The sequence below is a fragment of the Centroberyx gerrardi genome, chromosome 6, assembly GCF_048128805.1.
Source record: "Centroberyx gerrardi isolate f3 chromosome 6, fCenGer3.hap1.cur.20231027, whole genome shotgun sequence".
Lineage (NCBI taxonomy): Eukaryota > Metazoa > Chordata > Actinopteri > Beryciformes > Berycidae > Centroberyx > Centroberyx gerrardi.
Genome location: NC_136002.1, coordinates 26204623 through 26218353, shown reverse-complemented (window position 1 = coordinate 26218353; position 13731 = coordinate 26204623). Strand labels below are relative to the sequence as shown.

The 13731-nt window shown below is 42.0% G+C and overlaps 1 protein-coding gene across 1 annotated transcript; it reads right to left on the bottom strand.

Annotated features, from left to right (window-relative positions):
• Positions 1 to 1037: 1037 nt before the first annotated feature.
• On the bottom strand, positions 1038 to 7079 carry LOC139931266 (high affinity cationic amino acid transporter 1). Its single transcript, XM_071924729.2, has 11 exons — positions 6670 to 7079; positions 6412 to 6570; positions 6122 to 6293; positions 5887 to 6020; positions 5566 to 5788; positions 4723 to 4862; positions 3925 to 4027; positions 3112 to 3317; positions 2817 to 2968; positions 1932 to 2040; positions 1038 to 1764 (listed from the first exon to the last, which is right to left on the bottom strand). The coding sequence occupies exons 1-11, from the start codon at positions 7037 to 7039 to the stop codon at positions 1586 to 1588; spliced, it is 1947 nt and encodes a 648-aa protein (XP_071780830.2). The 5' UTR covers positions 7040 to 7079; the 3' UTR covers positions 1038 to 1585.
• Between the last annotated feature and the right edge of the window lie 6652 nt (positions 7080 to 13731).

The window sequence follows — 13731 nt, the reverse complement described above, 5'->3', positions numbered from 1 at the left end:
ACCAATATCATATCCCGTATGGAGGTATGCATACTAAAAGTACGAATGAAAATGCATTACCCAAACTGAAATATCTATTAAAATATCAATTAAATAAAGGATTTTCAAAATACAGTGTGCAGTATATACAGAAAATATATCTTTGACAATACTAGTCAGTGATAGGAGAATATCACACCTCTATGGGGTTGACATTGATTAGGAAATAGGCACTGGTGATGTCACTGGTGAAAGGCACTCCGCTATAGTTTCTGATGAATCAATTCACAGTAAATGTAATACTGCACAACAGCAGCATGTGCATTTTTTCTTTGGTTAAATTAGAAAAGCTGCAATTCCTTTGACAGAAACTCCCAGTATGAGATTATAGTGTAATTGATCTCTAATAATCAAGTGTGTGATGAGGAAATCCTCAGTTGGCTACAAGACAAATCCTAATAAATACCATCAACCCTCTTACACAAAGAAATACTGCCTATGCTAAAGTACAGCATCAGATTACTTTAGAGCACCATGCCTGAGTTATACTGTTAATGTAAAAGCAGGTATAGAGTCATGCTACTCATGCTTTAACTCAGTAACAAAATGCATCACTTCTACACACACAGAGTTGTGTGTTTGAGGTACCTGTACACCCAAGAGATGCAACAGTATCACAAAAGGCACTGGAGATAAAGTTAACATTCCCCACTGTGTTTGAGAACGATCATCTTTCTGACATGAGGACCTGAGCGATTGAGGTAAAAGTTATTCAGTTCTTGTCAATTCATTATAATGCTGAAAACCGGGGTGAAGATTAGAGAATAATCTCCCATGGATTTGGACACAGCAACCAGCACTGTGCCTCCTGGCTGTTAGGTATATTTTCGAAGGAAATGATGAGCCTCGTTCATTTAAAAATAAACAAAAATAAAAATGCTTTGAGATTCATAATGCGTCTTTTGCAAATGGCCTTTTTACTAAAAGTGGAGTTTTTCAATTCTGTGTGCCTCTTAACCTCTTAGCATCTATAGTTTCAGCAGAAAAAAAGATCAACATTTGAACATGTTGAACAAGCTAGAATTTTCATAAACATAAAAGAAAAGATTTTAAGATGAAATAAGTTTGTACAAAAAAAGACAAATGAGGCTCATCATATTGATACACTTTGAATGAAAGTAAAAATGGAATCAAACAAAAAATTGTTTGAATGTACAATAGATATTCCTGGGCAAAATTTTGTTAAAACTACTATTTGTGCCTTGCCTATCATTCAGTGGTACTTTGATCATATCAAAGTGCAAAACACACAAAATGACTTTTAGCTAGACAGTTATCTCATATAAAGTTTGTTTTTCAGGGTTATGGCAGAGATTTGTCTTATTGCATTTTTAAATGATCTACTTAGCGATACTTATCTGGATGTTAGCAGCCAAATTAGGTAAAATTTCTGGCACTGGTGAGGAAACTGATTTCTCCGGTTGGAGGAGTGCCACAAAAACTCCATAAGTCTCCTGGATTTATAGCCATTTCTGAGAATCTAACAGGTGTGAATGCTGAACTTTTAAGAAGAGACCCAGAGAGGATTACTGAACCTCCTGTTTCCTTAGGAATCGTCATCGTCGTCTCCTGTGGCACTCAGTCCGTTGTGCAGGAAGGCCTCTTTCTCGATGGCCATGGGCTGTCTATTGAGTGTGCAGGCTGGTTTGTAACTGTCGGGACTGGACCTGTTCAACGCTGCCTCTGCACTGTTGCGAATACCGTAGCTAAAGTAGATAATAAAACCTAGAAATAGTGTAGAAACATTAATGTAAAGACATTCATTTCCCTTCACAACCAAATGTTATAACCAAACATTTTGCATTACCACTTTAGAATTACTCAAAATTAAACTAAATTGAGGTCAGGCTTTCAGGTATTGTTAGTCGAAGATGAAATGAAATTAAATGTACCTAGGACCATCCAGATGGCAAAGCGCATCCAGGTGCCTCTGTCCAGCTGCATCATCAGATAGACATTGATAAACATGCTGGCGACCGGGAGGAAGGGCAGCAGGGGAACCTGTGAGGAGAGATGCATTTAATTTGTTTGAGTTGTGAAATTACAACCTCACACATCAGGAAAATATATATTTTACTTAAAAGTGATGGGTGGGGCAGGGCTCATAAATAATGGTTGAATGGGGGAGGTAAATGTTGCAGGGAAATGTCTCAAAATCATGACTATAAATCAATCATGCACAAAACTGAAAACCAAGCGAGCAAATAAATCAAGGACAATTTGCCAATACTTCATGAGGACATACTGCAGTGCGACCTTATCAACACATTTCCAGCAGTTCCACACTACATTTACCATTAGAGCTCCTAAACTTTGGAAAAACCTCCCTGAAAAAAGACAATTGGCAAACTCTATGTCTTCTTTTGCCACAGTCCTCATTTTTGAAGTCATTTTTATAAACTTTCATCTACCGGATAACTTGTTTTTGCTCTCATTATACTGCCATACTGCTGTCAGTTTGCTGTGAGCCCAGTATATTTCCTCAGTTTTGATCGGTTGACCTTAACAAGCTATGGGTGTTAATTGGGTTTGCAGTGCAAATCTTCCCTTTTAGCTGACTGCTTGTTGATGTTTGCTTTGTTCATTTGATTTTACAGCCTTCAGACCACAGCAATAAAATTGCAGGCTCTTCTCGGCTCTTTTGTGAAACTCTCAGGTCGACAGATGGGTTATTGAGTTCTGCAATGCAATTTCCGCATCGCGTTTATCACATCCTGACAACACCATATGCATCACTACAACAGAAGCCTGTGTGAAAAAGCAGAACAAAACTCTACCTTGAAGGCAAGCTTGGCCTTGCTCTCTGGCTGTTTCCATATAATAAAGGTGATGACCAGACAGATCACCATGATGATACTGAGGAGGGACACTGACCAGGGCGCCAATCCTCCTTGAACAGCAACAACACAGAAGACACAGACCAAAACACCTGGAGGGGAAAGAGACAGAGTAAAGAGAGGGCAAAACAGATACCACGCTGTTCCGATAAGCGGGTCAATTCTTCAGCGGAGGTAATGCATTTTCATTCAGTATGTCCTGAGCCGTGTGTGTGTGTGTGTGTGTGTGTCTCACCAAGTGTGCTGGTACAGATGTTGACGGTGAAACCGGACAGCGGGGAAGGTTCTGTGTTTTGAGGGGAAAGAAGGTTCTTGATGGTGAACTCATCGTCCGGCTCTGGCAAGAAGCCAACCGTTCCTTCGTTAAAGGGCTCCGCAATGTCTGGTTCGTCTTGCGTGTTGGCCATCTCATAGGCCATGCTGGGCTGCTCCGGCTGGTACCTTCAGACCACAAGACTGACAGTCAACACCAGACAAAGACACTGGAGGACTGCTAGGATTGCTGTGCAGTAAGGCTGGGGACACACTAGAACACTTTTAAAATCCTGACTTATTTTGAAAATGGATGGACTGTACACTTCTCAGAGAGCTGGAGGTCAGTAGGCTTTATGTGAAAAAAGACAGTGGTAGTTGTGCTAGTAACTAGTTATTATCTCTGCATGATAATTAACATAACTTTTTAATATAACTGTTTTCTGCCTCAACTCACTGTAAACTTGACTCTCATGGCTATAGGTGGAATCCACTCTTGACTGAATCTGTCATCCCCACACTTCAGGATCCCTCCAGAAGTGGAGTCGTAAATATCAAACATGTTTGATATGATCGGGGCGGCTCAGTGTGCGAGTCGAGCAGTGTGGTTAAGACTGAATCTGTAAACCCTTCAAACTACCAGATAATCTGGAGTGACCAAGCCTCTAATTGGCGATTCCCTTCCGAATTGTCGAGATTAAAGTGTTAAATTAAGTTAAGTGTTAATCTGCTTGATAACCCTCTACTGTGTCCTCAGCCTTAGGTCAGATATAGAGACTGAGTGTTGGGAGACTACCTGAGGACCAGCACACAGGCAGCCACCAGTGTGTAGGCCAGCAGAGTGCCGATGGACATCAGGTCCACTAGGTCCTTCAGGTCAAACAGGAAGGCCATCACCGCTGCAGAAAAATACAGAACGTCAGCAATATGATACAGTCCTTAAAACTAATCCAGGTTATGAATTTGCTGCACAGATAACTAAAATGCACAGAACACATTCACCAAATTACAGTGCAGATATTGTATCCATTTCATAAGATGATAATTCATTCTAACAAAACAAACAATTTTCATTTTCCATTTATTTACAACCCTATGTGAAATTGCCACCATCCTCCTTCCACAAGTGGGCACTGTTGCCATCGGCCATTTCTCGACCACCTACCAGACATGAGCCCTGCCACCATGGTGGAGATGATGGGCGTCTTCCTCTCGCTGACACGCGCCAGAAACGAGAAGAGCAGACCGTCGCGAGCCATAGCAAAGATAATGCGTGGCAGTGGAAACATGGAGCCAAGGAGACTAGGCCGAGGGTGAAGGAGGAGGCAGAGATTTATCACTTAAATATATACTGGTGAACTCTGGCTTCACACAAGGCCTGAACTGCTGCCCTTCTCAGCCCAATATCCCAATGGACTCGACTGGAGTGAAAAATATTGAATTTGCAGGGCTACACCGCATGTGTCCATATTGGTTTTGATTGGCGGCTGAGGGCTCAATGTGTGTTGAGTGTTGAGGCCATGTGTGGCAAGAGCGTCCTGTAGGGTTCTGAGAGGAAAGCCAACCAGTTAGTGGGTTTAGGAGCTGACCTCACCTGCGACAACGCCTGATGTTACTGTAGCTGTTAGGGGGGTTTTGGTTCGTGGGCTGATTTTAGCCAAACATTTGAAGAGCAGGCCGTCCTCTGCCATGGCCCAGATCACTCTGGGCATTGGGAACATGGAGCCTAGTAAGCTAGTAGGGGAGAGAGAGAAAACCATGCCGTGCAAGTGAATGCACACCATTAGAAATACAGCAGGGGACAGGTATCAGGATAAATAAAATTCACACCCCTAGAAGCAAAAAAGCACCCTAAAATACAGTTTACGTTAGTTTGATGATTATAGACAGTTGAATCAATATTTGTGTACATTAACAACTTTCTTCTATAGCTAGAAACCAGTGAACCAAACTTCTAATCTATGGCAATGAAACCAATGATGACAATGAATTGAAGAATGATTTTTTCTTTTGGATTCACAGAAAATTTGTTTGAGCTTTCACATGCAAATTGAATTCATTGCAGAACTAACAGTTGTAAACCAGATAATGTGCCCACATCTAAAATCACCATGGGTATTGTCACTGTGTCTACAATGTCAATCTCACATTCACTGCAATGGAAGACCTCCAGAATGGAGAACCTAGTTTTGGGAGAGACTTTAAGTCCACAAGTCTTGAATAAACTGTCCATGTGATTTTATGTGAATTTGGTTTCAGGTTAAATTTCCACTTTTAGGTGAAGTATGGAATTAGCCAGGAGAAGATTCTATATTCAATGTACTGTACATGGACGATTCACTCCTGAAAATGCATGCTGAACGATTACAACATGGTAAAGAACTTGGAAAAGTCTTCTGCGACTGTCATGCTGAGAGGCAGCAGGGAGCCCTCTTACCTGGTCGACAAGGCACACAGAGAGCCAATGGCCACGGCATAAGTGGCTCCCTCCCAGCCCACATGCTTAAAGGCCACAGGCAGGGGGCTGTTCTTGTCCAGCATGTAGTAAGGCATCATCATAGTGAGGGCCGCAGACACACCAAAGTACGCCACAAAGCAGATAAGGAGGGAGGCCACAATCCCAATAGGAATGGCCCTCTGGGGATTCTTCACTTCCTCTCCTGGGGGGGAAACGGAGATGTCAGAGGATGAGGATCATATGCGTTAATGAGCAGTTGAAGAGGAATATATAGAGAAAACAATCAGTATTTCCTCTCACCTGTAGTGGCAATGCAGTCAAACCCTACGAAGGCGTAAAAGCAGGTGGCAGCACCAGAGAGGACTCCACTGAAGCCAAAAGGCATGAAGCCGCCCACACCGAGACTTTTGTCTGATGGTATGGGCTCAGACACACTGGAAGGAAAAGGAGGACAAAAGTCGTTTAGAGAATACTACAGCAGATTATCAGCCTTATAGCAAATTTGGGGAACAAGTTTTCCATTTCAGACACTCACTTAAGGCTTGAGTTGGTGATGGCATTGATGATTTCTTCAGGGTTCAGATGCCAGTTTTTAAGGCTTCCTTTGACCAAGCCTGAGATGATCACAAACATCAGCACCAGCACATTGATGCAGGTGAATACTTTATTAACCATGGCTGACTCCTTCACCCCAAACGCCAGTAGTCCTGCAGGACGTTGAGAAAGAGAGTGTGAAAGATGAAACCAGAAAGAGACTAAGCCGATTAATATCACAATGTATGAGAGATAAACATGAAAGAGAAATATGCCGGAGCTGCGCCTGACCTGTCAGAGTGATGATGATGAAGACAGCAAATATGTCTGGATACTCTGCCAGCACCCCTGGGGCATTCATTGTCATGTAGTTCCTGCAGAATTCCTCGATGTGCCTTCCAATCAGCTCATCAAATGTTGCGCTCCAGGCTCTGGCCACGCTAGAAGTTCCTATGTGGGGGAAAGAGTAATAATAAGTAAATCATGCAATGATATCTGCCGTAGCAGCCGTAAATCACTCCTTTCCTTCCTTAATTTGAAGTGTCTCACCAATGATATAAGAGAGGATGAGGTTCCAGCCTGTGATGAAGGCCCAGAGTTCTCCAACGGTCACATAACTGTAGAGGTAAGCGGAGCCAGTTTTGGGGACACGGGCTCCAAACTCAGCATAGCACAGACCGGCCAGGACGGAGGCCAGGGCGGCAATGAGGAAGGAGAGGACGATGGCGGGTCCAGAATTGTCCCGGGCCACCGCACCGGCCAGCACATAGACGCCAGCGCCCAACGTGCTGCCCACGCCCAACGCCACCAGGTCGAATGTGTTGAGGCATCGGGACAAGCGGGACTCCTCGGTGTTACAGTCCACAACCTTCACCCGCAGAAGCTGCTTCCCGATGCCTTTCAGGGTCGCCAGAATCATCCTGGCACTCACTCTGCTCTGAAAGCACTAGAGAGGAGAACTCACCTGTTGCCAAAACAAGACAAGAATTATTAAAGTAAACAACTCTGTATGACAAAGAGCAAAACAGTTATTTAAAGGAGCAATAAGTACAATTTTTACTGTCCAATAGCACAAAATGACCACAGTATATCTGCAGGGGGTTGGTAGGGTTGTTGATCGATACCAATGGCTTATTACTTATCCGGGTGCTGAGATTTCTGGCTTTTGAAACTCACTTTCTTGCCCGTTTTGGAACAAAAGCTCCCAATCTCCTCCGCTAGACCTACTCACATTTTAAACTGCTCAGTAATGGAGGATGGTGCCAGACATTTCACTCTTAAGCCAAAAACTCAAATGAAAAAGCAGCATCATTAGGGTATTTTACATTGTGATGGACGATTATGTTGGATCTGTTGTGACAATGTGACTTCATTGTTTGTGTCAATTACAGGTCACTATAGTTCAAGGGGGTGGAAGTGATGGCACGTTGGTGCTGTGCCAGAGAGCTGTTAATGTTGTTGCTATTCCTACTGCTTGCCAATAGAGGTTGATAGAAGTCATAGATTACTTAATGCCCCTTTAATGTCACAAACAAACAAGAAGAAAAGCATTTTCTTCAACTGAAGGAAGCCAGAACTCAAGATATTACTACTGTACAGATACGGACAAAGGAAATAACAACATATTCCCTAGGGAAGATAATTAGAGGGCAGGCGGCTCGGAGACATACGGTATACACCCTGCTCACTATAACTCAAACATGAAGCCTGCTCCTATTTCTTGAGCCCTATTAAGATGGGATGCCACAAGACACACTCCTCCTATGGTTATCCCCAATATGGATAAGTGCACTTGAAATATAACATGGTTGCTGACATTTGTCCCTTCAGAAGAACCCTCAGGTTTGACAGGGGAAATGCCAAATAAAGTCAACTGAACATCTTCAGTTTATATTGTAATATGAAAGGAGGCAATATCTATTTTGCAAAAGCTGCAATAATGGACATTTCAAATTCATTTTTATAATACCCATAATCGAAGAGACAAAAAGGTACAGCAAGCAGCATCTGACTGACATGTCAACCTCGGGCCCAGAATTCACGTATAACAAGAGGATATTCATTGATTGATGATCAGAGTATTCAGAACCAAACACAATCACCTTTATAGAGTCACTGAAAATGTGTCAAGACATAGTGCAAACTTGAAACCAACGTTTCAAAGTGATGTTGCCAGCCATTTCATAACTGCAATATCTGTCGAAATAATCACATTGTGACACAGTATTTTGTCAATATCATGCGGGCCAAAAACCTGGCAAACAATCAATCTTTAACCTGATCAAATATCCACTTTCAAAGCCTCGGCTAAAACATTACAGCAGTGACAGCCATCGATCTACTCAACAATGACATTCATTCCTACAGGCCAATGTGACCCAGTCATTCAATGAAAAAGATGAGTGGTTTGAGTTCAAGTACTCACGTTAACTTTCAATCCACCAAACAAACAGATCTTCTTTCTTCACTGATGCACACAATTGCTCTCCTTCCAAATTATAAATCCCACTCAACAACTTTCTCCATAGTTTAGGCTAATTTCCAGTCACGTTAAAGACGAATAGAAGTACAGTTGGGAGAGAAGTTAACTAGTCGATTCAGACGCCTCAGAGCACAACCCATTCAGGTGGCTGCTGCTCACAAATAGACTGGTGACACATCACATGGCCTAGGGACTCAGAGCAGCTGTGACGACAGACATGCGCACTGCTTCTCCTCTTCAACCCCCCCAAGCCCAAGCCCGGCCCTCTCTGGCAGGCTGCACTCACTATAGTCACAGCTGTGATAAATCATGAATAGACATCTATAAAAATATGACCTGCTTCTAAATTTTCTTCCTCTTGCAGTAAGAATAAAGGTGTTTTTCATAAACTCGAAGAATACAAACCAAGACCCCATTTGTCTTTGTCTTTGGGGTGCTGATCTAGAATCAGCCCTATCGTGGAAATGATAATCAAATGAGATAAGACAGATAGGAGGAACTTGATCCCGAGTCAGCACTCTGAGGTGCTTTGTGAATAAGTGGAGGCAGAGTAAAAAAAGAGGAATATTTGAGGGATTTTTGGTCTGTATACAGCTTATCGCTCAGAGAAGACAACATTCAAGGACAAAATCAGCCAAATTCTGTATTTTATGTGCCAAGTTTGACAGTGATGCATTCTCTGTCTAGGTTATGATGACCTGGGTAGTTGGAGCCAGATATTTCATTTGGCTGAAAGTGTGATTAGAGCGATCTTTAGGTATAAACAAACTGTACCACACAAAGCCAAAACAACCTTGGTGAGCTGACGTGTGCACTAAGCCACTGCCTGCACTAGACACTGCACCAAAACCACAGACCAACAATTGCAGCTGCAACATAATGTGTCCTGCTTATGTCTATTGGAAAGTGAACAGAAGTGGGGCGTGGAAAAATAATGTCCTTAGATGTTGTGCAAGGGAGAACATTTGTCACTTTGCAGCCAGGGTGAAAGGGGCAAGAACAGCCGATGGTTCAGGACTCAACACAGAGGCATCGCACGCACATGCTCTCATGAGGTGACATGCGGTGGCCGAGCTAAAATAGGAGGGTGGGCAGAGAAAGGCCCTGCCCTCGTCTCGTCCAATCGGCTGACTCGACACCTGGTGGTGACACCGAGGGGGACGTGTGTAAATTCGGAATGGCAGTTAGTCACATGCGCTTCACTATTTGGGCTAAGCCAAAATACAGTTGCTCCTTCAGAAGTCTATTACTGTAGCGGCGACATTATGTTTGTTTATACACTCGGAAAAGGCACACAGCAGAGCCATATTTATTTCAACTTCAGACTTCAAGACGGTGTAGAAAAATATATTTGAATTCCAATTTAAATCAATTTCACCTCAAGTCACAAGCAAGTGGGCTGGGATGTTAGTGAGCCTGGTTTGTTTATCTTTGTTCTCAATGGATGCCAATTATTGACCTGCTGGGCATTGTGAAATATCTGGCTCAAACAAAAAATACCTTTTAATTGACTCTTTCTATGTAACTTCAGGTCAAATAGACAATTATATCCTCAAAATATAGTTCTCTCATGATTTACACTCAGTCAAGCATAAACATTGGACCTGCGTGTGCATCTGAATTCAAATGATGCTGCATAACGTTAAATCCATGACATACAGTAGTCAGACAGATGTTCCACACCTGCAGAACCACCTGTGACTGGGGAAACACAGCATCCAAGATCTCATAGGACTGGAGCATACAATTTTGTAAACAATAAACATCAATTTGAACAAAAGTATCAGTACAATTTTCCCTGCGTTCCATTTTCAGCCTGAATTTGAAAGAAGTCGATAGCAGATAGCCCAAACTGAGAGATCAGCTGAGGTCCTACTTGTCCTGTGAAGGGTATCTAAGCCGCACCACAAAAAGCCCGTCTGCCCTTGTGGTGGTGTAACTGGGCACGGAGCAAACAAAGTGCCATGTGAGAGCGATCATAAAACAGACAGCTTGCACGAGCCACGAGACCTTTCCCTGGATTGTGGCCCTGTGAACACCTCCGGGGCCGGGGCTGACCTTGCCACACAAAAGCTAAGCTACGAAGCACAGCACTAAACAACAACACCCACCCATTAGGGCTGAACGATTTTGAAAAAATATCTAATTGCGATTATTTTGACTGATATTGCAATTGCGATATGATTTGCGATATTAGAGGGAATGATCATTTTTACGTCATTATTCTCATTTTCATTGAAAAACACGCGATTTTTGCGGGGATCTGTACCAAACAAAGATGTTTTCTTAAGTCTGTAGAATATGATGTGTAGGCCAGGACATCTCTGCAGCATGACAATATTTAATTTAAAATGGTATTTTGACACACATTTCGCCTTTACAAATATTGCGCCTCCTGCGATTTGAAAATTGCAGTAGGCCATATTGCGATTTCGATAAAATTTCGATTAATTGTTCAGCCCTACCACCCATCACAGATCACGGAAAGGAACAACAGCTTTTACTGTAGTTCCTCTACTACTTTGCTGGGTATGAGATGTTCACACCTTCACAGATGGGAGGCTCAGATTATCGAGGGAGATCTTGAACACACCCTATTTTAACTTTTTTTTACAATTTTGGCAGTGTTTCTTGGTCCCTCTGGAATAGATAGAAAAATATTTAGTTATATAGAGAACTACCCTTTCCACTTCAGGATGAGACAGGCAGACATCATGTACATGTGGTGGAGAAGCTCAGACTATGATAAACAAATCTGGGACATTACGCGTGTGTCTTATGTTTTAATTATGGTTACACTGATATATTGGCCCAATAATTGGCCTTTTATTAAAAATCGGATATGGGCCAGTCAGCGTTGTCCAGCTCTCATATAATGCAGTTTGTTTGATTACACATTTATTGTATAATTGATCAATACTACATTGGTGTTCTAGGAGAAAGCCTTAATCTGAATTGAATTTCTAATATGACATTTTGATCAGATTCCAGGCAAGTATGCATGGTTTTATTATTATTATTATTATTATTATTATTATCATTATATTATGGAGAGTTTTAACATTTTCTCCACTGATCTCCAGTAGCATCCTGTGATCTAAATGTTGTTTCAGAGGCTTTTCCACCCTGACAAGATGAAAATATTGAGGAAAACACTGAATACTAAGATTTTTTTTTTTTTGCATGAAAATTGTCACATTTAAAGATATTGTATATTGACACAAAATATCAGCTTCAAATCAAAATATGTCGGTATCGGCACTGGCCTTCAAAAGCCCACATCAGTCAAACCCTGTTCTTAATTGTCATTCATATATTCAGCGTGCATAACCAAAACCATGCAGGGCTTAACACATACAGCCAATAATAGTACCATCCAAGTTGGAGACGCAGTGAGATGTTGACAACTCTACATAAAGCCAGGTGCGGTGTCAAAAACAGTTCCCTTGTTAGAGCTTGAACACAGCTTACATGACCTTGCATGCTCCGCACTGATTTAGTGTGTACATAGCTGCCTCATGCTTTGTAGTCAGAGAGTTTAGGTTAAATCCAAAGCCAATGTCACAGTGACACCGACTGCAGTATCTATATCGAAGCTTTCCGCTTATCAGATGATTTCTGTTTGGTTTCCTGCAGACTATATCTTTAAAAAAGTGTGTGTGTGAGTGTCTGTGCATGTGTTTAGTCATTGAAGAGTAACTTGTTCTCCACATTTTACCATAATGCACCTGCTCATAATTTGGGTGACCAGATGTCCCTGATTTGCAGAAACAGTCCTTGGTCTCATATTAAGAGTCCCATCCCCGGTTGGCACTGTGCCCATATTGAACCTCACAGTGAAAAAACAAAATATGCAATTCACATTTAGTTAGCATATTTAAAATGCAACAGGCATCCAAATGTGTCATGCAATTTTGTGTCCAATTGGCTAAGCTGTCAGGCTGTCTGATTTATTATTTTATTTTCTAACTTACCCACAGGTGGCAAGTGGACCTGAAACATGTTTGTTTTTTCCCAATCAGACAGAGACCTAATAGTTGTTTATTTCCAGTGTGAACTCAAAGGAGAACATGGAGCACACAAAATGAACACTGATCATTGCAGATTTCTACTGTTAAGATGCAAAATATTTTACTGTGGTCACTGCACAGCCAATGACTAAAAATGACACTTTCACAGACACTAAATACCCATACTTTGAACTAGGGTTCGACTGCTATGTGTGTTTGAAGCCTGATACCGATACCAATATTTGTGGATTGAAGCTGTCAATAGCCGATATTTTGCGCCAATATTCTGTATTTATGATTTTAAGCATTTTCATGTCAAAAACTCTCCCTAAAATTACAAGGATTCAGTGTTTGCCCCACAGTTGTATTCTTTGCAGGGTGTAAAAGCTTCTGAAACAGCATTTAGAACATTACTAAACACTAAATACGCTTCATTAAAACCAATGCTAATGAAATTGTTAGGTTGGATAGCAGGGTGAGGCCTGTTTCAAAGCAGATTTTACAGGCTGACAGCCCTTAAGCTTGTCAAGTAATCTCCATCATATCAGCAGTGGGAAACACTGAATGGCCAATAATCAATTATTATTGAAAGAAAGACCGATATCGGCCCAATGTAGCAGTCTAACCCTACTTCCAACCTTTCACAATAAAAGCTCCTCAGAGGCACTGTGTACCATTGTTTCAATATTGCGAAGCATAGGCCAGAAGCGCAGCCTGGCTGGCAAAACACTAGCTGCTCTGCAATTGGAAAAAGGCCATGGAGTTCACTAAATATGCCTCTCAGAGCAGTTTTTGGAAATGTGTTTGGTTTTTGTATAACTGTAATGGAGGAAGAAGTGTCACTGCAGGCTGAATGTTTGACACATGAGAGAAGGCAAGGCGGACGACACCAGATAATCAAAACTAAATTAGATGCTAGAGAGGGCAAGGTCTAGCCTGATATTCAGACTGAACGGCCATTCCGTTACCATTCATTATTCTCTGAATCGCTCCACCAAATCTTGGGTGGGATGCGATTCAGGAGTCGGGAACATCAGCCCCCCCCATCTAGTCTCTATCAGACCACCTGATGAATCCTGAACGCAGTGATGCCCTTATGGTTTGAATTCTGATGAACAT